The sequence below is a fragment of the Maylandia zebra genome, linkage group LG6 (assembly GCF_041146795.1).
Source record: "Maylandia zebra isolate NMK-2024a linkage group LG6, Mzebra_GT3a, whole genome shotgun sequence".
Classification (NCBI taxonomy): domain Eukaryota; kingdom Metazoa; phylum Chordata; class Actinopteri; order Cichliformes; family Cichlidae; genus Maylandia; species Maylandia zebra.
Window position 1 is genome coordinate 9,477,653 of NC_135172.1, and position 22,748 is coordinate 9,500,400.

The 22,748-nt window shown below is 41.7% G+C and overlaps 1 protein-coding gene across 1 annotated transcript in view; it reads left to right on the plus strand.

Annotated features, from left to right (window-relative positions):
• mfng (MFNG O-fucosylpeptide 3-beta-N-acetylglucosaminyltransferase) overlaps positions 1-11,732 on the plus strand; it is a 31,323-nt gene extending 19,591 nt beyond the window's left edge. Inside the window, exons 5-8 of the mRNA XM_004571283.6 lie at positions 4,483-4,568; positions 6,367-6,532; positions 6,611-6,696; positions 10,137-11,732. Of these exons, the coding sequence (XP_004571340.1) occupies positions 4,483-4,568; positions 6,367-6,532; positions 6,611-6,696; positions 10,137-10,188 (390 nt within the window). The 3' untranslated portion in view covers positions 10,189-11,732. The remainder of the gene's footprint in view (positions 1-4,482; positions 4,569-6,366; positions 6,533-6,610; positions 6,697-10,136) is intronic.
• The last annotated feature ends 11,016 nt before the right edge of the window (positions 11,733-22,748 follow it).

Consider the following 22,748-nt stretch of genomic DNA (forward strand, 5'->3'; position numbering starts at 1 on the left):
GGCTTAGATAGATGCGACTGCCTGCTGATGTTACAGCGCTGCATGAAATGACTGCTGTAACTGGCGCTTCGCTTACAGTTCAATTCAATTCAATTTTATTTATATAGTGCCAAATCACAACAAAAGTCGCCTCAAGGCGCTTCATAGATACAGAGAAAAACCCAACAATCATATGACCCCCTATGAGCAAGCACTTTCCTTCCTGTATGCCTTCCTTCATACAGGAAGGATGATCTGATGTCACATTAATTTTCACGTGGTTAGTGAAAACACGAGTGTAAAACCTGAATATATATACACATATATGTTTCTCTTCATGCTGGTGTCTTCGCTCTGTATTCCTCCACATAAGCTGTCCCACTGTTCCCTTAGAGCCAACACACAATTAGCAATTAATGCTATAGCAGGTAGTTAGCACTACAGGAACCAAGTACGACATTCAGTCCTCAAATTTCAGCTGAATTAATGACTAATTCAGTTCAGTTATTAGACTCAATGTCAAAAGGTGACAGAGTTCAGATCACTGTGATGCATCAGCACATTAAACATAAGTTTGTCCTGTGTGCTCAGTGAGGGGAACTTAGAGAAGACATCTAGAAAGGTCATCGTGACATATCTCTTACCATGATCATTACCATGGCAACATTTTATTTTTATGGTACATAAAGCTGCTGCTCCACATCGAAAGGAGCCAGCTGAGGTGGTTCGGGCATCTGACAAGGATGCCCCCTGGGCGCCTCCTGGGTGAGGTGTTCCAGGCATGTCCCACCGGGAGGAGGCCCCGGGGCAGACCCAGGACACGCTGGAGAGATTATATCTCTCGGCTGGCCTGGGAACGCCTTGGTATTCCCCCGGACAAGCTGGAGGAGGTGGCTGGGGAGAGGGAGGTCTGGGCCTCTTTGCTTAGGCTGCTGCCCCCGCGACCCGACCCCGGACAAAGCGGATGACGATGGATGGATGGATGGATGGATGGTACATAAAGTAAGTTGTTAGCATTATGCATGTCAGTGGTGCTGATTATAGAATGAGTAACAAATCCTAGAGATGAGATGAAAAAATATTGCTGCTGTAAAGGTAAGAGGATGGGTCACCACAGAATGAAGATTTCCAATATCAAGAGGGAAAACTAAAAATGAGATGAATGAAAGCAGCCAGGGTTTTCCCTCCTGCTCACACAGCAGAGAGAGCAGCTGATGTCAGAGGACACCGTCCCTGTCAAGAACTGCTGGAGTCTGTCGATCACATGTAATTTACACAAGGAGCTTATGGAAAAAAACTCTTTTCTGATGGTCATTTTCCTTTTTCCCTCCTTTCCTTCGTTTGTCTATCCATCATGCTTCTCTTCTTTCTCTTCTTTTTGATCTTTGGCTTTGCTAGTCTTCTGCAGGCACCATTAAACAGTAAAACAAAGCTGAAGCTGCTCCTATCGGTTTTATGTCAAGTTTCACCCAAGTCAGGTTAACTGCTGCCATTCAAAATCCATACCATCCATTCTGTTTTCTTCATTTTCACTCTCCACTGCTGCAGGGGCTCCCCCTGAGGTCAGCAGCATCTTCTTCTGAATACACATGTCCTCGTGTGTGTGCATGAGTGTGTGCGGCGCACGTGCGCCTACATTGGTATGCATGTGTGTTATTGAGTTTACAGAATTAATGCTGCTATTGAGTTAAAGAGCATCCTGACTCCAGCATGCTCTCTGAATAGGGTGTCGTGCTCTGTCTCTCTCTGCTTCCCTCTTGCACTTTACAGTCTCTCTCATTCGTTTCTTGAAATGACTCTCTCCGTCTCCCTCGTGTCACATTCTCTGCTCTGATTGCAGCCATTTGCAGGGAAGAATAGATCTTTATTAATCTTTGCTTTGCTTTTTCTCTCTCTTCCCTTCTTCCTTCCTTCTTTCTGTTCCCTTTAGTGAAAACAAAAAAAAAAAGGCGATGTCAGGCTCCTCTCTGTCTCCTCATCTCATTTTCTTACATCTTGCTGCCTAGTTTTTTTCCGATTTCCTGTCACTATAGTGAAACGGGAAGGATAATGATCGGAGGAAGGAGGAAAAGAAAGGAATGGAGTGGGAAGGAATGGGAAGTAAAAAGGAAGGGGAAGAGATAAAAAAAAACAGAGGAATAGTAAAAAGGAAGAGAAGTTTATTTGAAGAGATGTACAGGAAAGAGGAAATTAAAGTAAAGTAAAGGAAGGAAGGACAAGTACATTTTTCACATGTTAAATTTTACAAGAAAATTAGTGAACAGGAGGTAAAAAGAGAAGAATGAAGAACAGAAAGGGAAAGAAATCTTCCAAGCTCCCGATTAGTTGTGCAATTACAGCTCGCTCTATGAGTTAAATTCTTTATCTGCCTGCTGTGACAAACAGGAAAACAAGGCAGCACATTTACCCCGGCAAAATATCAACTGAGCAATTTAAGCAACAGGAGAAGGAAAAACACAATAGTTGCTTGAGAAATGGCTCAAAGTTAGAAGATAAAGATGTACTATTCATAACAGACTGGAAACCAGAGCAGTTAATACGCGCCTGAAAGAGAAACCGTGAACACTTAGGTTCAGTCATAGAGGCCCTTTTCCTCTTCTGATTTCCTCTGATATAGCAGAGGTATTGTGTGTCTGTGAAATGGTGGCAAATATTTATAACATTCAGTGTGAGCTTGTGTTGTATTTTTTGTGTTCTGTATTCCCAGATGAGTATATGTGTGTATGTCTGTTGGTGTGAGTCTCTATATGTGTGTAACAAAAGTAAACACAATTTAAAAGAGTTAATACAACCAAAGCTTTTAAAGGCTTTAGCTCTTTATTGGGCCATAAATAATATTTGGTACCTTAAATGGACGTCAAAATCCCCCCCCCCATAAATCACTGAGAGGTGGTACAACTACTGTACATGGATTTCTTCCAGCCAATCAGCAAATATCAGGTGTGTGACAGATAGTGGCAACAGTGTGTCTAATCAATCAGTGATGATCTGGAGAATTGTAATTTTCAGTGTTCTTCCAGAATTCATGAAATCGGGTCCTTCGCACTTACCTGCTCCTACAGTTGGGCTCATAATGCCCAAACTGATAAGTCGATAAGAGCGAAGGATTATATAGTTCAAAAGTTGCTTTAGATGTTGAGTTAGATGTTGTTTGTGTTGGATTTCTAGAAAGTATAGATTAGTGAAATTTGTGGCATAATAATGATGTCACCATATTTACTTTTCACAACGTTCACCTAAAAAACGTTCACTACTGATGGTTACTTTGTAGTTTTTAGCACCAGGTGAGCCACATTGTGTTCTAAAACACACCCTATTATAAACATAGGACAGTAGTATTCATAGTAAAATGGATTTTGTCAAAGCTTCATACAGACAGTTATCCAATGATAAAAATTTAACCCACTTTTACACATTTCACCTTTTTTTTCTGGCTAGAAACTGTGAGATATTCGATTTTGTTTGCTTTATGACATCATAGCAGGTTTATAATAAATAAATGGCATTTATTGGGGTTTATTGTCAGTCTTACTACTGCTAAAATTAAGATAGTAATTCAGTATTGTAATTTATTTAGTTTCGATTGAATTACCTACATGCAATTATAAGGGGCACCCACACCAGGTGCAATGCTATTTTTTATATATATATATTTTTTTTATTTCTATGCCAATATATGTTTTTTCAGTAGATGTACACTTCACTGTTTTCCTTCAGAGTTGGCTGGATAATGACTAAAATGACAATGACCAGCATTATCTTAGTGGACATCATTACTATGTTACAGCAGCTTTACCAAGTACAGTGAAGCAGGTTCCTGTGACAGCGCTGCGCTTTCATTTTGTGTTATATTTGTGAAAACTGACAATGTGTGTTTTTTCCCTATAGTCTATGTATACACACTGTTTAGAAAAATGCGAACCCCAAGCAGTGAGTGTTGATCTTAAAAAAAGTTTGAAAAAAGTCACACAAGTAAAAAGAAAAGTTCTGCAACATGCTCAAATAACACTCGGTAACAACGACTGCCATATAAAGGGTTAAGTCGGTAGATGTCTAATGGAAATGTATCTGTATATTTTTAAATAGTTCATTCAAAGCACAGAAAATGTGTTTTAAACAGCTTTTTGAGGAAACAGCATCTACTGTGAGTCTGAAGCGGCTAAAAGGAGTTTTTCCTTGGAAACATTTGAGTGACATTTCACAGCCAGAGTTGCACCCTCTGCAGAGCACTAATATTTCACATAGTACTTTACAATGGTTAATAAGCACATTTTACCACAGCATGAATAGTGCAGCGCTTCAGTGACTGTTCTGTCTACTGTACTGTCACAACATGTTGCAGCAAAAGTCGAGGTGGAGTTTTTGTTTCCTTTATGGTTTGAAACTGTGGTATATCTCCACTGGAACCGCATTTTTACTCATACGACACCCAGTCCAGTCTTTGTTAGTTTGTGATTATTTTTATACGGTATCTCTTAATAATTTCTGTGTGTTGTCTATCAGAGGGAGGTGCAGTTCTGGTTTGCAACAGGTGGAGCAGGCTTCTGCCTGAGTCGAAGACTGGCAGAGAAGATGGCTCCATGGGCCAGGTATTTACAATTTGTGTGTGTGTGTGTGTGTGTGTGTGTGTGTGTGTGTGTGCTTTATAGGGACGATGATGATAAGACAGTGAGGAAAAAAAACACAAGCACACAGACAATTGCATCTATGTAATGCTGATATGAATTCAAACCAAACATGTTTGGGGCTTTTACACATTTTTTCACTGGTTTTAAACATTTGTTTGTAAAAATGGCTTCTTGTTTAATAAGTGTGCAGATTTTCTAGTTTTAGACGACCTCCTGTTCTTTACATTGTTGTAGGGAACTTGCATTAATGCTCAATGATATAAACTTGTTTTAACATATCTCATCAGTTTTAATGGAAAAAGCACCAAACGTTAAACTAATTAAATCATAAATGCTAACACAAGTAAACCTCTGGTTTGAAAAAGCAAAGCAGATTCTAAAATGCCTTAAATGTGCACTCTTTTTAACGGTCAGCAGGGGGCGACTTCTCTGGTTGTGCGTCCCTTTATAGACAAATATAGAAAAATGACCCCACCTGCCAAGAGACAATCAATTTAGAGCAGGGTCGCACATTAACAGATGATGTTCAGTAACTGACAGACTCCGATGTAAGACTGTAAACATCGTGATCTGTAGCATTCTTGCATTAAAATAAACTACATCCCTTCAAGAGACAGAACAACTGGAAATGACAAAGGTTTATTTCTATACTCTCAGACTGGTGGTGTCAACAGGTCAACAGTACCAGCACAATTTTACTCTGATTTGTTTAGTTAAAAAAAAAAGAAAAGGATTTGCAGATCTCATGTGGGAATCTTTTATGTGTGTATCTGCGATCTATATCTCACATATTGTGATGCACCTGTGGTTATGTTTTAGAGCACAGCTCAGACGAGCTCATGAAAAATGGATGCGCTGTCCATGGTCCTGAATTTGTAACGGTTTCATTGGAGTATAGTGAAAATTTATTGGAGAAAACATTGTTTTTGAAGTTTATTAATGGAAATGCATCGATCAGAATAAAAGCAATCAGCACCGTGATCAAAAAACAAACAAACATCAAAATACACTTCCTTTGCCTGATGTCCATCTAAGACCTGATTTTTTTTTTTAGCTCCAAAGCCAACTTCATCGCTCCGTTTGCTCTGTTCTTGTGTCATTTTGCTCTGTACACCACGGGGTCAACTGAAATTCCTACACACGCTCTTAAACCTCTGCATTGCCTCATCAGTTCACTTAATGCTGTCAAATCAAACACAAAGCACAAGAGATACTTTTTCATTGCTACATCAGCAGAGTTAGAGTAAATTGCTCGTTGCGAATCTTAATAAATCTCCTCTTACTTTTTACTGCTCCAAATACCAACAGGACTGGTTTTCCACCAAAATTATTTATTGCTGTGTTTATGGTCTCAGTGGCTAATTTGATTACGACAACTACAACATGATTTTCATTCTGTAAATTATCTTGTAGCAATTTGTTAATCTTTTGACTGACAAAATTGGTGCTGTATCTGTTTTGACTTTTTGGTTTCTCAGTCTGTCTCTGAAACTTTGTATTTGTACTTCTCTCAAAGAGCTGGAACTAATAGCTTCCCAGGGCTACAGGTAGAGCTAGAGAACCAATCTAAAATAGTTCTTTGGAAAAGGTCAGCAGTAAAATATGCACAGTAAACAGTCAATGGGCCCAACCACATGTTTTCAGATAAAGGTTGGACAGTTTATGGTGCTAAATTTCTCCCACAGTAAATGTGGATGTATTGCACACTCTGTTATGTGAGAAAATATTGAGAAAGGCTCTTTTTCCCTGTGTATGTCAGTGGCTCCCAGTTCATGAGAACTTCAGCTAAGATCCGTCTTCCTGATGACTGCACTGTGGGCTTTATTGTGGAAAAGCGACTGGGAATCTCCATGGTCCACTGTCCTTTATTCCACTCACACCTGGAAAACCTGCTGCTCATCAGCCAGAGAAGCATACCACAGCAGGTAGTAGCAGGCGGTTTTATACACAGGTGTCCAAGCAAATGCACTTCTTCCTACTCTCATGTGTTTTCTAATCTGCAGGTGACACTGAGCTATGGGATATTCGAGAATAAGATGAACAGCATCGAGGTAAAAGGGAGCTTCTCGAAGGAGGACGATCCCTCCAGGTTTGTTTCTCGCAATATTCATTCGTAAATGAGGGGTACTAAGAAATGTGTCCTTGCTGACATTATTGTGTTTAGTGTTCCACTGGCTCCCTTTGCACATAAATGACATAACATTAAAAAAACATATGTCGCTTTTAAAGACTAATGGATCAAACTCTAATTATTGTAGGATTTTCATGCGGCTTGGTTTTAAAGGCTTATTGGATGCCAAAACCACTACACGACAGGTTATAATACTCACATAGTCTAAAATGATCATGAGTGCAACTGCGATACTACATAATGACCAAAAACTGAGCATAAAAATCCAGGTCCAGGCACTGGAGATAGAGTGGATCATGTAAGAAGAGCTCTGTATCTCTGTGTGCTTGTGCTTTTTTCTCAGCGTGAATACAGTGTCTCTAGGCATTTTATTGCTTTTTCAAAGTACCTGAGTTCTCTTCTTTCATTTTTTGGTTGCATTTTCCCCCCCGTATTTAGTAGAAGTAATTTTTAACTACACAAAGCAATTTTGAATATGTGTTTGGCCAATTTAGCAGGGTTGTGTCACAGTAATGTTAAGGTTTGTTTTGCAGGACAATGCCTCACTCCTTGAGCAGAGCATTACATTTTAACCTCTGTCCTATGAATGCCAAGTACGTGTTTTACAAACAGCGCTCCCCTCAGAGTCTGCAAAAGTTACTGCACCCCACAATATGACCCTACTGATGTGTGAAAACAGCATAAAACATGAGCGTTACTAAGACCATTCAACAGATGAATGCTGTATGATTATGCAGTGTAGTGCTGCATAATGTCTAGCAGCTTCTCCCCGTGCATTCTTTTTGCTCTTGGACTCACTAAAAGTTCAGTATCTTGCCCGAGGAGGCAATCAGGGATCAACTTGCCGGCCTTCCTGAGCCACTGGATGCGTCACTTATTCAGACACATGGGAACAGGTTAAACGGAAGCAGATGGGGGTTTGATGTGAAGGTCACAAAAGAATCACAGGTCAAGGACACGCGTTATGAATTATGGTTCCCAGGGACAACTACAAACCCTGTGGTCCAGCAATGTTTCGTTACAGAAAGAGCAGCCCAGATTTAGAAGTAAAAGTGCCTCTAATCTAAAAGCACAGGAGCACTAGTATCAGGGAAGACTCGACTCTGTGCTGCAGTTGCCTTAAAATCTGACTGAAGTGTATCAAAGCAGTAATGGGCCTCATTTTGACCTGATGGCGATATCTAGCAGAGGGAATCATGAAAAGCTCCAGGATTTAGGACATCAAATGCACATAACAAATGACACGTCATTTGTTTAGCCTTCAGGTTATTATTTACCTTATCATACCAAATTGCCAAGGGGAGACATAATGTCTGTCTACAAAATGCTCACAATTAAATATACCAAAAAATATCGATATTGTGTGATATTGGACAATATCGATATTGTTACTGAGAATGGAAAAACGACTTTCTCCACCGCAAAAAACCCCTAAACAATTAATAAAATAAGATAAATATGTAAAAAATACTGTAAGTGTTTTATAATTATTATAATTTTAGGCTTATGCATTTATTGTGCGTCTTCAGTGATAAAGCTCTTGTTTACTAAAGGTATTTGCTGTAGAAATCTCCAGCTCCAATCTCCAGTTTTCAGTTTTGTCTCTCATGATCTTACGTTAAGGCATGACAGCCCTCTGGCTCCAGTTGATCTTGTTCTATCTTCACTCCAAGATAAAAGCAATTTGATGTAACACAATGGAACAACAGATGTGTTTGTCTTTTCCGGTTTCCTTCATCCTCAGCTGTAAGAACATATCACCACAAATGCTTCACAGTGGCATTTCCATTTGCTCCCATCCTCTGGTTTAGTGCACGGTTGTGTTTGCCCTCCCTTCAGCCTGAGAGGAGTAGGTCACAGGTTCATCTGTCTGTACAAAGGCTTGAACTGTATATAATGGAAAAATGGTGTTTTTCCTGCCAACTGTTAACAGACAAACTAATGGTTCATTCACACAAGTTTGAACTTGTATGTTAGGTAATTTATATATATAATATCAATATATTCTGGCAATGTTTCCTTGCAACTAAGAAACATTTCAATTCTGCTGGTTACCATGGCTTTATTTTGGTTATTGGTTATTTATTTAGCTTATATTCCAATATAAAAGCAGGGTTGCTGATCTCCTAAGTCATTTTGCGGTTAACTCACTTCTCTCTGTGTTGGAATTTCTTTTGTTTCAAATCTTTGAGGTTCAGGCTGCACTCTGAATATAAGCAGCTAATGCAATTTTCTGTTTAATATGAATTTCTTTGTATGCACATGGCAACAGATCTGCAGGTCTTGCTGATTCGTTGCCGTTAATTGCCATATTATCACAAACAGATTGCATGTAATTTCCAGCTTAACAATATTCAGTTGCAGACTGATAAATAAACTGACTCCATCTTACTTCTGTTTTATCGCCGTCCTGACACACCAGAATTGTTCTGCAGACTTGGTCCCTGCTTCGGAGCAACCATTTCAAAGACATGCAGGGTCATTGCAAACAGTCACAATAATTTTGGTCCTGCTGTCCAGCTGTGGTCTCCAAACCCTGTTCTCCCTTGTGCGACTCTAGCTCAAAGGGGCCAGAACATAATCTCTTTTCTGGAAGTAAAAATAAATAATAGGAAAATATGAAATTATTAATGGATAATTGCACAAGATATTCATCAGATGCCCTCTAGTTGACATTCTGCAGTTGCTGTTAGATGAAAGTACAGAGCCACAGATAAGTGTTTACACATGCAAATCAACAGACGACCCAGCGCACCGTGCATACTATAAATACCCAGTTTTCACCTTTATAACATTAATGAGCAGCACTGTAGATTTAACTTTGTCAAGTGGGGCTGACTTTCATGAGCCTGCTTTTTCTTAAAAATGTTTATATACATCTTAGCCAGAATACAGTTTTGACTTTCAATAAGGAATTAACTATGTTAGTGTAATATTTATTTATTAATTTTATTTATTAATCTCAGCACTTTAGGACCCACTGCTTTATCACACTGTGAATGAGGAGCATAACATTTAAGAAACACAGATGCTCTGCTGTAATCTTTGCTGCTGTAGATATTTGTGCAGGCCATTTTTGGTATTTAATAGATAGATTTCAGAAGTTCCCATTCCCAGAAAAGAATGATAAAAGTAAGGATAATAATTCACACACGTTCTTTTCCAGGTGATTTGTTTATTGTCACCAGTGGTGAGTTGATACCTATTAAATCATTCAGCTTTGTGCACACACAGGGAAATGTGTGGAAGGAGCCAATAAGATTCAGTGCCTTACTAAAAATAATAATTCCAATAGGTGTCACCCAGTCCTTTAGAGAAAAAGCCTTCCCCCCCCACCATCATTAACAATAGCTGTTAACCACCTCTGAGTTATTAATCATGACTTATGTGTTCTGCAGGTTTAAGACTGTCCACTGCATCCTGTATCCCCTCACCAGCTGGTGTCCATGAGTACCCCCTAAAGACGACCACATCCAAGCACCTGAGACAAAGCTGGTATCCAGCTGAATGTAATATTTTACCTTTACCTGCAGAAAAATGGACCGATTCATTTTGGTGGAGCAATTCTGGATGCAGAAGGAATAACGGTGACTCAGACTTATCTGTGTTCCACAACGCCTCACCTACCACTGATCAACACAGACTGTAAAAGAGGGATCTAGACATCATCTGTTTTTGGACTTCCATTCCGAAGACATGATTTAATGTTTGGCCATTGTTGTGTTCGTCTTTTAGAGCCACAAGAGAAGAGGGTGAAATTCAGAAATTAGGCGCTAATGTAGCAAGCTTAGTTAGCAAGGCTGGTCCACTGAGTCTATAGGAATTTCTTTTACTTATGTATTAATCACATTATTTTATTGTATGATGCCTTGGTGCCACTGGATTTTTAAACATGTTTCACACTCATACTATAAGACAAATGGTGGGGGTCTAGTAAGGAAGTTGAGGGAAGCAGACAACTCCACAGGAAGAATCTTTTGTAAACATTGGGAGGGAGCAAGGGAGTGTGAACCTTAAAGTGTGAAACAGCTGTGTACTGCCTTTTGTTCTTGAAGAAGGTATTTAACTGAGAGCCATGTTAGGCTCAGGAGACTCTGCTGACCGTCTGCCCCGCGATCATGCAGGCTCGCCACAAGCTTGGGTTTTTATGTTCTTTGAGTTTTTGATTAAAGAATGTTAGCTACCGCTCACCGCTCATCTGCAGGCTTTATTTAATGGAAAACTTCCACAACAGAGTCTATAGCTGAGCTGCATAGACGCAGATACTGGTTATCTAGTGTTAAGTAACATACAGATGAAATACTAAATTTTCCCTCAGCAAAAATGTCTTGGATTTATTGAACCACAAAGCATCTTACATCTAAGATAACTGCAATTAAAATGCTACAAGAGGCACTATTGCCACAAATACAGGTGAAGGGTCTAGGTCATCGAATCAAATTAGCTGATGTGAAGTCTTGGAGACAGCTAGTTGCATAGCTGTCAGTTATTAATGAGTGGATGCTCCTGATAGGACAAATGTTAAGCCTTAAAAAAATTTAAATGATGAGCTAGATAAAAATTCCACTGCAAAGCAGTTTTTATAAATGGGAAAAGAAACTCTAGGCACAAAAACTGCCCTTGTTCAAGGCTGTAAACCTGTTTATGTGGTATTTTAACACGGGAGTCTGCACGATTTTCGAGCCAGTTTTTCAGCTTCTTTTTGCACAGCGCAGTGGTTTCATTTTCAGATGTCATCTGCTGACAGCACCAGCTGTTATGCACTCAAAACATTGGCTTTAGAAAAATGTATGAAATACGAAATTTATTTTTCTACTTTAAATCTGTGTTATGTTCAAATGAAATTGTTACAAGAAATGAAAGGAATTTTATGTGACAAATGAGCACTTAAGATTATTGTGGATTTTGGTTGTTGTGTGTGCTGAGATCTTTTGTCATTTTGCTGGCAAGTGGGAAAAATTAAAATGTTAAAGACTCACTGTGCAAAGTTGAAATTGTGTTTACCTGTTTTTCTAATTTCTTTGTTATCACTGGAGGTTAACGATGATTAAAATGGCAAACTTTACCTGGAAGACCTAAACTAACCTCAGGTGCTGCTGATGCTCTGTGACTTCATGAAGGAGGCTCTGTCCTTGTTCCTGTGAAGTCTGCACAGAATGAACCATCTTGACCCACATCTTCCTACTCTTACTTCCCCCCCCCCCCACCCCCACCCCTCCATCTGTCCCTTCCCTCTATGTGTTTGCTCAGTCTTCTCCACAGTTGTTTTTCTCCTTGAAAACTGTAAGAAAAATGAGTAAAATAACTTCCTACCCAATCGGTCTGGGTCACTTTTCTCTGCTTTAGATTTACAAAACAACAAGAAACTGCTTGAAGTATGAAAAAGATCACAACTGACACGGCTGCCAAGAAAGAGAAGCTCACATTTGCAAGCAAATCTCTTCAAGCTGGACAGATCAGGGGTTGAATGCAAATGTCGCTATGATATACACACAACCAAATGTTGTTGGAATAAAAGCCAGAGGCCATACATGCAGTACCTGCAGAGAGATGACACCGCGCCGCTGGCTGCCCGCGGGTTGCTTGTTTGCTGTGAATGGAGATGTGATGAATACAGATATGCCGTTGAAAGTGTCTGGGACTGACCTTCTGTGAAGTGGATGGAAAAGTGTGACTGTGTGACTTTAACACATCTCCAGGAGAACGCTGAGACCAATCTGTTTCAAGTAAACAACCTGAGCATTTCAATGCAGACTGAAAGTTCTCTCCGAATGTAAAATCAATTTCCCACAGTGGCTACAGAATGAGGGATTTTTCTTTTTATGCTCTTCAGAGCGGTTGTGGTTTATTAAATGAGAACAAAGATGATGAATAGTTTTTAGAATATGTGTGACCAGTAACCCTTGACTGAGTTAGTGGTATAGTCATGCGGTGAAGGTGATCTGAATGGTTGGTTGGGGAGACATAGGTCACAACCCAATGAGACAGCTGGTTCTCTCTGTATTTGAAAAACCTACAGCATCACGAGAGAGTCCATCCTGCGAAGATTAAAGCAGTGCACTTGTGGCCAAACTACTGTGGCTTTGCTATTAGGTGTGAAAGCTACATTTAACTTAAAATGCTGGTATGAATTAGTTATGACACAATACAAATACACGCTCATTACATATACTGTTTGATTGTTAGCAAAGGTTGCAGCTGTTCCATTCTATAACTCACTGACCAGAATGACTGAATTTAGTCAGTGATTGATGGTGAGAGGACCAATGCTAGAGGAGTACATCTGCATGTCTGTGCCTTTAATTACACAGCATTGTTATCACTATGGTATAATACATAAAATCATATATAATCATATTTGATTCACAAAGTATTTTTATTGTAATAAAAAATGAATAAGAAAGTTTATTTGAAAATAATGAAGTTTAGAATCGGTCATTTCATATTAGAGCATAGCATGCATACCATAGCATAGCATATCATAGAATAGTATACCATTCCATTGCGTATCATAGAATAGTATACCATAATATAGCATAGCATCGCATCACATCGCACAGCATCGCACAACATGCATATCATAGCATAGAATAGTATACTATAGCATAGCACAGCATATCAGTTAAAATATGCTTCTATGGTGAATCCACAGTAAAGAATAAATCAAAACAAAAACAATTTATAAGGAATAAAATGGAGGCAAGATCAGCATGTCACAGATATGCAGCCTATAATAACATTTATAGCAGTATATAAGTAAGTCTTTAGTGATCAATACAATGATCAATAAGAAGAAGATACTGCGAGTCAGAATTCTCCACTACTTGGATCATTCCACTACAGAGTAGCCCCTAATAGCACATGCTCCGCCATCTTTTGTCTTTAACTATGAGGTGTGACCTGTTAGCAAGTTCCTGTCAGAGGATCTCACACTGAGCCCCAGTTGGTACATGGATAACAGTTCCAGTATGTCTTCTGAAACCAGGCCATTAGGGACTTTAAAAGTAATTATCAAAGATGATTTCTTAAACAAATCGAGAGCATGGGCAGAGTCATTACAAGTGACTTAATATGTTCACTTTTCTAGGTTCTTCTGAAAAGTCTTGCTGCTGCATTTTGAACAATTTGAACACTATTCACTGACTTCTGATAGATATCTCTTATAAGATCAGTACAGTAACTCAGCAAAAATAAAAGCATGAATCACAGTCTGAATTCATTCAGTATAATAGCAACATCAGGGAAACTTTACATTTTTTAAAACATTTTTTTATTAACAGTAAATCAGTAAATTATCACGGCTGCACAGCAGTCGTGTGGTGTATTGAAAAAAGGATCCAAAATGCAGGTACCGGCTGGGGTGCGAGTGAGTGTTTATTTACAGCGGTGAGAAGGTGACGAAACAGGAAGAGCAGAGCGGGGAGTAAACAAACCTAAACTGGGAAAACTAAAGAACAAAACTTAAACCAGACACTCACGGGAGGAGGAGCGAAATGCACAAAGAGAGATGGCAGAGAGACGCAGAATGAATACCAGGTAACAGAATAATGCAGACTGACATGGAACTAAACAGACGACGCGACAGAGAGCACAGGAAAACACAGGGCTTAAATACACGGGGAGTAATCAGGGAATGGGCCACAGGAGGGAGACACAGCTGGGAGCAATAAGGCTAACGAGACAGGGGAGAGGTAAAACTGAACACACTGACATGAGACATGAACTTTCAGAATAAAACAGGAAACTAACAGACACAGAGAACCAGACCGGACACTGAACTTGACAGGCAGACTCATGAGCAGACACAATAACACCATGGACAGACAGAGGGAACACAGAGAAGTGGAAGCAGGCAGGCAAAGAACAGAAACCTAACAAATGGCAAAATCACAACAGAATACACACTCTGAATGAACAAAAGCACAAGGAACACAAAACACTGAGTCCTCAGACTCAGGACCATGACATAAATAAACTCTGGTTTTCATGAAGTGTAAACATGGGCTACTGCAGTATAGTATATGGACATTACTGCCAATAATTCATGTCTTTCCTAACAATAAGAACACGATCTCTTCATCAGCCTGTTTATTTCTTAGGATTTGAAGCATGTATTTACATTAAATGTCATCTGAGGCCAGAAGACTCCACAAAGTACAAATCGGAGTGTTACGTCATTATGAAATGAGCCCTTCAAAAATAACTTTGTGAAAGGATGTCACCTTTCTTTGCATAAACCCTCTTTAGATGAGCTCCCACTTTTAATTGATGTGGTTATAATTACATCAATTGATACACTTGAAAGGTAATTACATTTGTTTATGCTTCACAATACGATTAGCTTAGACTTAACACAGTTACAACCCCCAGTAATGAGTGGTACAGCCATATGTGCACCAATATGTTTTAAGGCTCCACTTTTAATACACTGACTAAACAGCCTGATTCTCTATTCAATACAGAGACTATAGAGTCAAATACACCAGCTGAGGCACAAAGGACTAAAGGAATAAAATAGTTAACAATCGAGCAATTTACCGTAGTATTTGTAGCAGTCTTAGATCAGGCCAAGATTATTATCTTCCTTATTTTAATGTATAGGTTGGGACTATCAGAGGTGACAAAGTCAGGAAGTGGGATTTGGAAACCTGAGTGTAGCCTTCATGCTCCTTCTCTTTGACTGTGCTCTGACTCTGTCCACTTGTACCATAGATTTATGGCTTCCACTGTCCATAAACGGGACTAACTGTGGTAGTATGGGGACCAGGTCAATTGGAGGCAGAGTGTTGGAGCTGTCACAAGAACACTGTGTTTCATCCACTCTGTCCATCACATTAAAACAGAGGGGCCTTGTAAAAGACACCGAGGCAGACAGGATTCATGGGAATAATGAAATGATGGAGGCGGCGGTGGGTCGATAAGAGGAGTGACAGGCGGGCAGATTTCAGCTGAAAACACAGGCACTAATATAGAGAATGCAGAAATGATTAATTAAATGAACAAGACTGAATATTTTATTGTTTCACTGCATTAATTGTTTCCAGACAAATATCCCACTTGCGGGCTAATAGAGCTGTGCAGAATTTGGCTGACAGGTTACAACTTAAAAAGTTCATGAAAAGTATGTCCTACAGGACAAATGGTCCAGCTTCTGACTACTAAAAACTAAATCATTCTCCAACGATTATTAAAGGCTGAAGTTCTTGCTGGGGACATGTGCATGTGTGCACAAAAGGAGATTTTGTGACTACAGAAGTAAATCATACTATATAGGCTATATAAACAACAGAGAGAATGAACTGTCTCTTCACTCAGTTCCTTGGATGGGCTCACTCACTGATACTCAGTTCCATTGTCTTTTACTGTAGTTTACAGTGGCAGTCCTTGTTCTGTCCTGAAGCCTGAGTGAATTCACTGTAGTGACACAGAAATCAGCTCACAGGGGAAAAGCTGCAAACCAAGACAGTGAAGTTATGGCTTTGTCCCACCACAGCATGACAACACTGACAGGATCAGAGAAAACAGGTTGGCGGTTGAACCTCGGCTTTGGCGGCTGCAAGCTTGTTAAAATAAGGGTGTTAGGACTGTCTGCTAGTAAATCAATCAGGTCCTTGTCTTAGGGGAAACACTGCATACACTGCTCGCAATGACAATGACAATTTTAATCATATAGCAGAATTCATTATATGTAAACTCAATGTGCTCAACACGGAAATTAAAAACATAAAAACCTATGTAAGTTTACAGTATATGTGGAATATATGCACAGATGTAACTGATCTCAGGTCAGCAGGCAGCTTGTTCATAAGAACAGGACCAGAGTAAGTGAAAAAATCCTGAGCAATACTCAGATCTGATTCTAGGAACATTTAAAAGATCTCCACCTGATGACCTCAGAGACCAGGAAATAGGAAATATTAGTTATTTAAATTACACGTACAAGAACACAGGTCACAACAGAGCAGAACATTATTTGCATTATTCTACATTTATGCTCATTATTTTTTATCTTTGAGTGTTTACATTTTATTTATCAGTTTATGCATGCATGTATAACAAATATAACAAATATAAAGCATATAAATTGTACACCATATTGGTGTAGGGTTGTTTCTAACTGCGTTAGAGCCCTTAACACCAATTAACAGAAATGGCATGCTGTACAATGATGCTTTGGACAATAATGTTTTGAACCCCACTGATGCTATCATGGTTGTAAGTGTGGTGGAAAGCTTTCTGGAAAGATCCAGTCAGATAATTCTGACACTTTTGGGCATCCAGTATCAACATCAATATTAACACTTACTTAAGAAGCCATCTGTGTCCACTGTGAGCGACCATCTTTGAACAGAGGCGGTGGTTTACGACAGCAACTGTCTGCCATCTATAATCCAGTTTTGAGTTCCCTCCCCAGACGCCTTAACGCCCACTCACATCCTGGGCCTCAGGATGTGAGCTCAGGAATTCGCATGATAAGGTGGGGCCAGGTTTCACAATGAGCTCACCCAAAACCCTAGCTGATTGGGACCCACACCCAGTTTCACACCTTGGCTCAGGTGATTAGAGGATCATCAGGGGGTCCTTTTGTCCCTCTGTGGGGGGGATACTCCCACTAGGTTTAAATCTGGGACTCTCCACCATTTGACCTTAGAACTGAAGAAGCTTCTCGGATGAGAGGTGAAACGTCTTCAAGCAACTAAAGAAGTCCAGACGCTTTTCTTTGCGTGGCGCTGGGGGTTGGGACGCGCATCTGTAACCGGAAGGTCGCCGGTTTTATCCCCGGGCTCTCTGCCCTGGTCGTTGTGTCCGTGGGCAAGACACTTTACCCTGCCGCCTACTGGTGTTGGCCGATGGCGTGATATGGCAGCCTCGCTTCTGTCAGTCTGCCCCACGGCAGCTGTGGCTACAACTGTAGCTGCCTCCACCAGTGTGTGAATGAATAATGGAATTGTAAAGCGCTTTGGGTGCCTTGAAAAGCGCTATATAAATCCAATCCATTATTATTATAAATTAGATGAAGTGAATTCTTGCCTCTTCCAAAAAAAACAACAAGAAAAAAACCAAACTTAAAATAGAGAGTCAGCTCTGCTTTTATTGATGGCAATATCAGATATTAGTAATTTTGCAAATTTGCCGTCTGTGTGCTGCCTCTGCCTTTCAACTGCTTGAATTTCTCGCTCCGTCTGTCATTTATTTATTCGTGTTTGTCTTGTGTCCCCAGCCTCCCCTCTCTAGTGATTTCTCGACATTACTCTTTTTATTTCTCCATTTTGTCGCTTCAATTTTTGTTTCATCTATTTCCATCTCTGCTTTTCAGCATCAGCTGTTTTGTCACTCACCATTTTGCTGCCTCAATCTTTTCATATTTCTGCTTTAGTGTTTCTCCTATCCTGCATGAGTGGAATTTAATGGAAAGACATCAGGCATAGCGGGTATGACTGCCACCGCTTCTGTTTGTTTTGTGCGACAGAGGACAGATGCACCGAAGTGGACAAAGTTGACGGACTTGACGGACTGACAAGGGCCGTGACAGTTTTCACTATAGTATGGTGCAAAAGTCTAGAGTCACCCCTCATTTGTTTTTGTTGTTGGGAAATACAATATAGAAAGCAAAAACAGAGTTTATAGATCTAACGAGCTTGAAAGTTAATATTTGGTGTGAACATCTTTATTCGTCAACACAGCCTGAGCATTTCCTTAAGTAGCTTTAGGAATAGTTCTCAAGGGATGTTGGCTGCTTTTACTTTGTTCCCTGTCAAAATGATCCCACATTACTTTGATAATGTTGAGGCTCTGTGGAGGTCAATCCATGACTGATAGTGTTAAACCTTTCTATCCAGGTATGCTTTGACTGCACTGGCATTTGATCCATGTATTTCATGGTGAATAAAAATCTCAGGGTGCTTTACTGCATTCATAAGCTTCTTTGACACCACTGGTTGAAAAATGAAACCTCAAACCACGACAAAGCCTCCACTGTGTTTTACAGATGTCCGTTTACAGTTTTTGTACCTCTCTCGTGACCTACATACACAATGGCAATAATTCAAACGAAAAACTCAAATATGGATTCACCACTGCATCAGACCTAAACGGCAAACCTGAGCCTTTTCTCCCCGTTTCCTTCTTTAGCAAATATTTCTTAACAGGTAGATTGACTGGATGTATCAGATGCATTTCTACTAGTGGTGTCAGCGTTAATCTTGTTAAAATGACTGTTAATGCGGTTATGGCTTTAGGTCATTTTAACGAGATTAACGCTGACGGCACGAATTTCTATATATCCTATGTCAGTTCTTTGTTGGATTTCTTTTGGTTTCTTAGGGCAGGACCTACATTTACTGTTGCAGTAGATGTTTGATTTAGCTAGCTTTTTTTTCATTCTGCAATTGTCCACTTGTTTTTTAGGGACACCCAGCACACAATGCCAAGAAAAGTTTTTTGGTGATGGGTCTGTGGGAATCAACCTGCTGTAAAATGTTCATTTTCATAGCTACTAAAGTGTGCTATCTTTGGAACGTTTCACAGATTCAACCAAAGAAATGTAAAAAAATGAGAATGTAATATGGCAGCCCAGAAACCCCCCCAAAGCAAAACAAAGTAAGAAATAAAGAATAAATGAGACAAAAGAACCCCCGCAACACTTTTAAAACTTTAATCTCAATTGCTAACGTAAATGCTAATGCTGCACCCTGTCGTGGTCTGGGTGGTTTTCCACAGCATCAGCTCCTCCCCACTGGGTGGAGTCTTTGTTGTTCCTCACCTGATGGCAATCGGACCAGCAGTATTTATGACCGGCGCACTCAACTGGTCTTCGCCAGATTATCTGCCAACTTTAGTCAGTTCTCGGCCTCACGTCCGTTCCTTGGTGACTAATCGTGTGTATTAACCGTATCTCTGTTTTTTTCGTCAGCCTCTGAAAACCACCTACCAAGCTCTCCTGGATACCAGTTTGCTGCCACCGGTAATCCCTCTCCGTTTTGGAGCTGCCATTTTCTCCTGCCTGCCTCCCTGCCTTGCATGCAGCACCCACCTGGACCTCTCCTGCCTCCCCCCTCCATGCAACCCCCACCTGCAAGCTTGTAAGACAGCTCAGTGTACTATTTTTTAGATTCACTCGCAACCCTCTGTGGGATTCCCCTGACTGCTCTGTCCTCTGTTTCAGTGCCCGGGCCCGCCACAGTTTTCCCTGCCCAGTACCTGCACCCAGTTATCCCTGCCATCTAGTTTTCACCACAGTATTTTTCTCTCGCCTCAGACATCTAGTTTATGTTCATTGATTCTAGTCTGCACTTTCTGTTAGCCTCTGAGCATTGTAAAAATAAAGTCTCTTTTCGTTACACCTCACCCCTGGCCTCCGGTTTTGAATCTGCGCTTGAGTCCATCCCATGTCCACGGGCCACTGCGCCTGACAGTATAATCTGGCCAGTATATGGACTCAGCGGATCAAATCCGGACTGCCGTCTCGAAACAGGGCGCCATTCTTGGTACTCACGAGGACGCGCTCCAGTTTCTCCTGGCGAAGGTTAACTCACTCACTGACGAGCAAGAGAAGATGCAATCCGCGGTTCAGAACCTTCAGTCAGCCACTGCCCCTGAACCCGAACCCATTCCCAGTACGTCGGCACCGGTACCCGCGCCGCCGCCGCCTCAGCCCGCTGCGGATTCTGAGCCTCTGCAGACGCCGATGTTCCGCGATGCCGCCTCCCCGGAGCCGGAACCCTTTTCTGGCGGCCGGGGGGGATGCAGCGGTTTCCTCCTTCAGTGCGAGCTAGCGTTCGGTCGCTCACCCCGCTCGTTTGTTTCTGATACTGTGCGGATTTCTTATTTAGTCGGGAAACTGCGCGATCGCGCCCTTACATGGGCAGAGGCTTATCTAGCTAGACATCCGTTACCGACTTGTCATTATGATGACTTTTTGAGAGAGTTTAAGAAAACTTTTGCTCACCCGACCTCTGAATGCAGTTCGGCGCGGAGGCTGTTGCATCTTCGCCAGGGACGGCGGAGCATTGCGGACTTCCTAATCGATTTCCGCATCGCCGCCGCCGAGGCGGGCTGGTCTGATCGGGCTCTGCATGGGGTGTATTTGCACTCTCTCAACGATGAGATGAAGGACCACCTGGCCTCCCGGGATGAGCCCGCTACTTTTGAGGAGTTGGTTTCCCTCACACTTCGCATTGACAGCAGGTTGCGGGAGAGAGAGTGGGAGAGGGACTACAGTTCCCGTCGGTCCTTGCGGCGGTCATCTCCGGTCGTTTCTCCCCCGCCACCGCTTCCGGTTCAGCCGTCCACTCCCATTGCTGGCACCGGGGGTGGTGAACCGGAACCGGAACCCATGCAGATCGGGCGTTACCAGCTGACGGTGGAGGAGAGAGAGAGGCGCCGCCGTTCACGTTCTTGCTTTTATTGTGGCTCCGGTGAGCATTTGATTTCTTCCTGCCCTAAGAAGGGAAAAGAGACCGCCCGCCGGTAGGTCCGGGGATATGGGTGGGCGGTACCAGGGTTAACGCCAAGCCCCGATTTTTGCTTTCTGTGACACTCTTACTCGGTCAGGGAGCCCACGTCTCATCAGCGCTGGTTGATTCAGGGGCCGAGCAGAGTTTGATCGACAGGGGATTTGCTGAACAGCTTCAGATCCCTCTTTTTGAGTTAACTCCGTCTATTCCAGTTAGGGCATTAAACGATCAGGTCTTTTCTTACATTACTCATCGCACTGCACCGGTTACCTTGATCACTTCCGGCAACCACAGAGAAACACTGATCTTTTACACCTCACAATCCCCTGACACGCCCATAATTTTAGGTTTCCCATGGCTAAGACATCATAATCCTCACCTGGATTGGGTGGGACAGAGGGTCGTGAGTTGGAGCCCATATTGTCATGCCAACTGTCTCGTCTCAGCTGCCCCACCTGGGGCCACTGAGCCCTCTAGCAAGGAGAACTGCACCCCTGACCTCTCTGCGGTTCCACCCGAATATCATGACATATCAGAAGTTTTTAACAAAGATAAGGCACTGTCCCTACCACCCCATCGCCCTTACGATTGTGCCATTACCTTGTTTTCCGGCTCCACGTTACCTTCCAGCCGTCTCTACAACTTGTCACGCCCTGAACGGGCTGCCATGGAAAAATACATCGGAGACTCACTGGCGGCTGGACTCATCAGACCATCGACTTCCCCCGTGGGTGCTGGCTTCTTCTTCGTGGGTAAGAAGGATGGCACACTCCGTCCATGCATCGACTTTCGGCCCCTTAATGACATCACAGTTAAAAACAAATACCCATTACCACTCATCAGCTCCGCTTTTGAGCCCCTCCATGGGGCCACCATTTTTACCAAACTGGATCTCAGGAACGCATATCACCTAGTCAGAATCAGGGAGGGGGATGAGTGGAAGACTGCGTTTAACACACACTTAGGACATTTCGAGTATTTAGTCATGCCATTTGGCCTCACTAATGCACCTGCAGTTTTCCAAACCCTAGTGAATGATGTCCTTAGGGATTTTCTGGATCGTTTTGTCTTCGTTTACCTCGATGACATCCTGATTTTTTCCAAGGACCTCAAGGAACACAGAATCCATGTCCGGGCCGTACTCCAGCGGTTGTTGGAGAACAAATTATATGTCAAAGCCGAGAAATGCGAATTCCATGCACCATCTGTGTCATTCCTGGGTTACATTCTTGCAGGGGGGCAGGTGAAGACAGATCCGGCTAAAGTGAAGGCAGTAGCGGAGTGGCCACTACCTACCTCACGAAAACACTTACAAGGGTTTTTGGGCTTCGCGAACTTCTACCGCCGCTTCATCAGGAATTACAGTCAAGTAGCCGCTCCCCTAACTCGTCTAACTTCCTCTAAGCTTCCTTACCATTGGAGTCCAGAGGCCGACGCCGCCTTCTCCCGGTTGAAAGAACTGTTTACCTCTGCGCCGGTCTTAATCCATCCCGATCATAGTAAACCTTTTGTCGTGGAAGTAGACGCGTCAGGCGTTGGGGTCGGGGCGGTGTT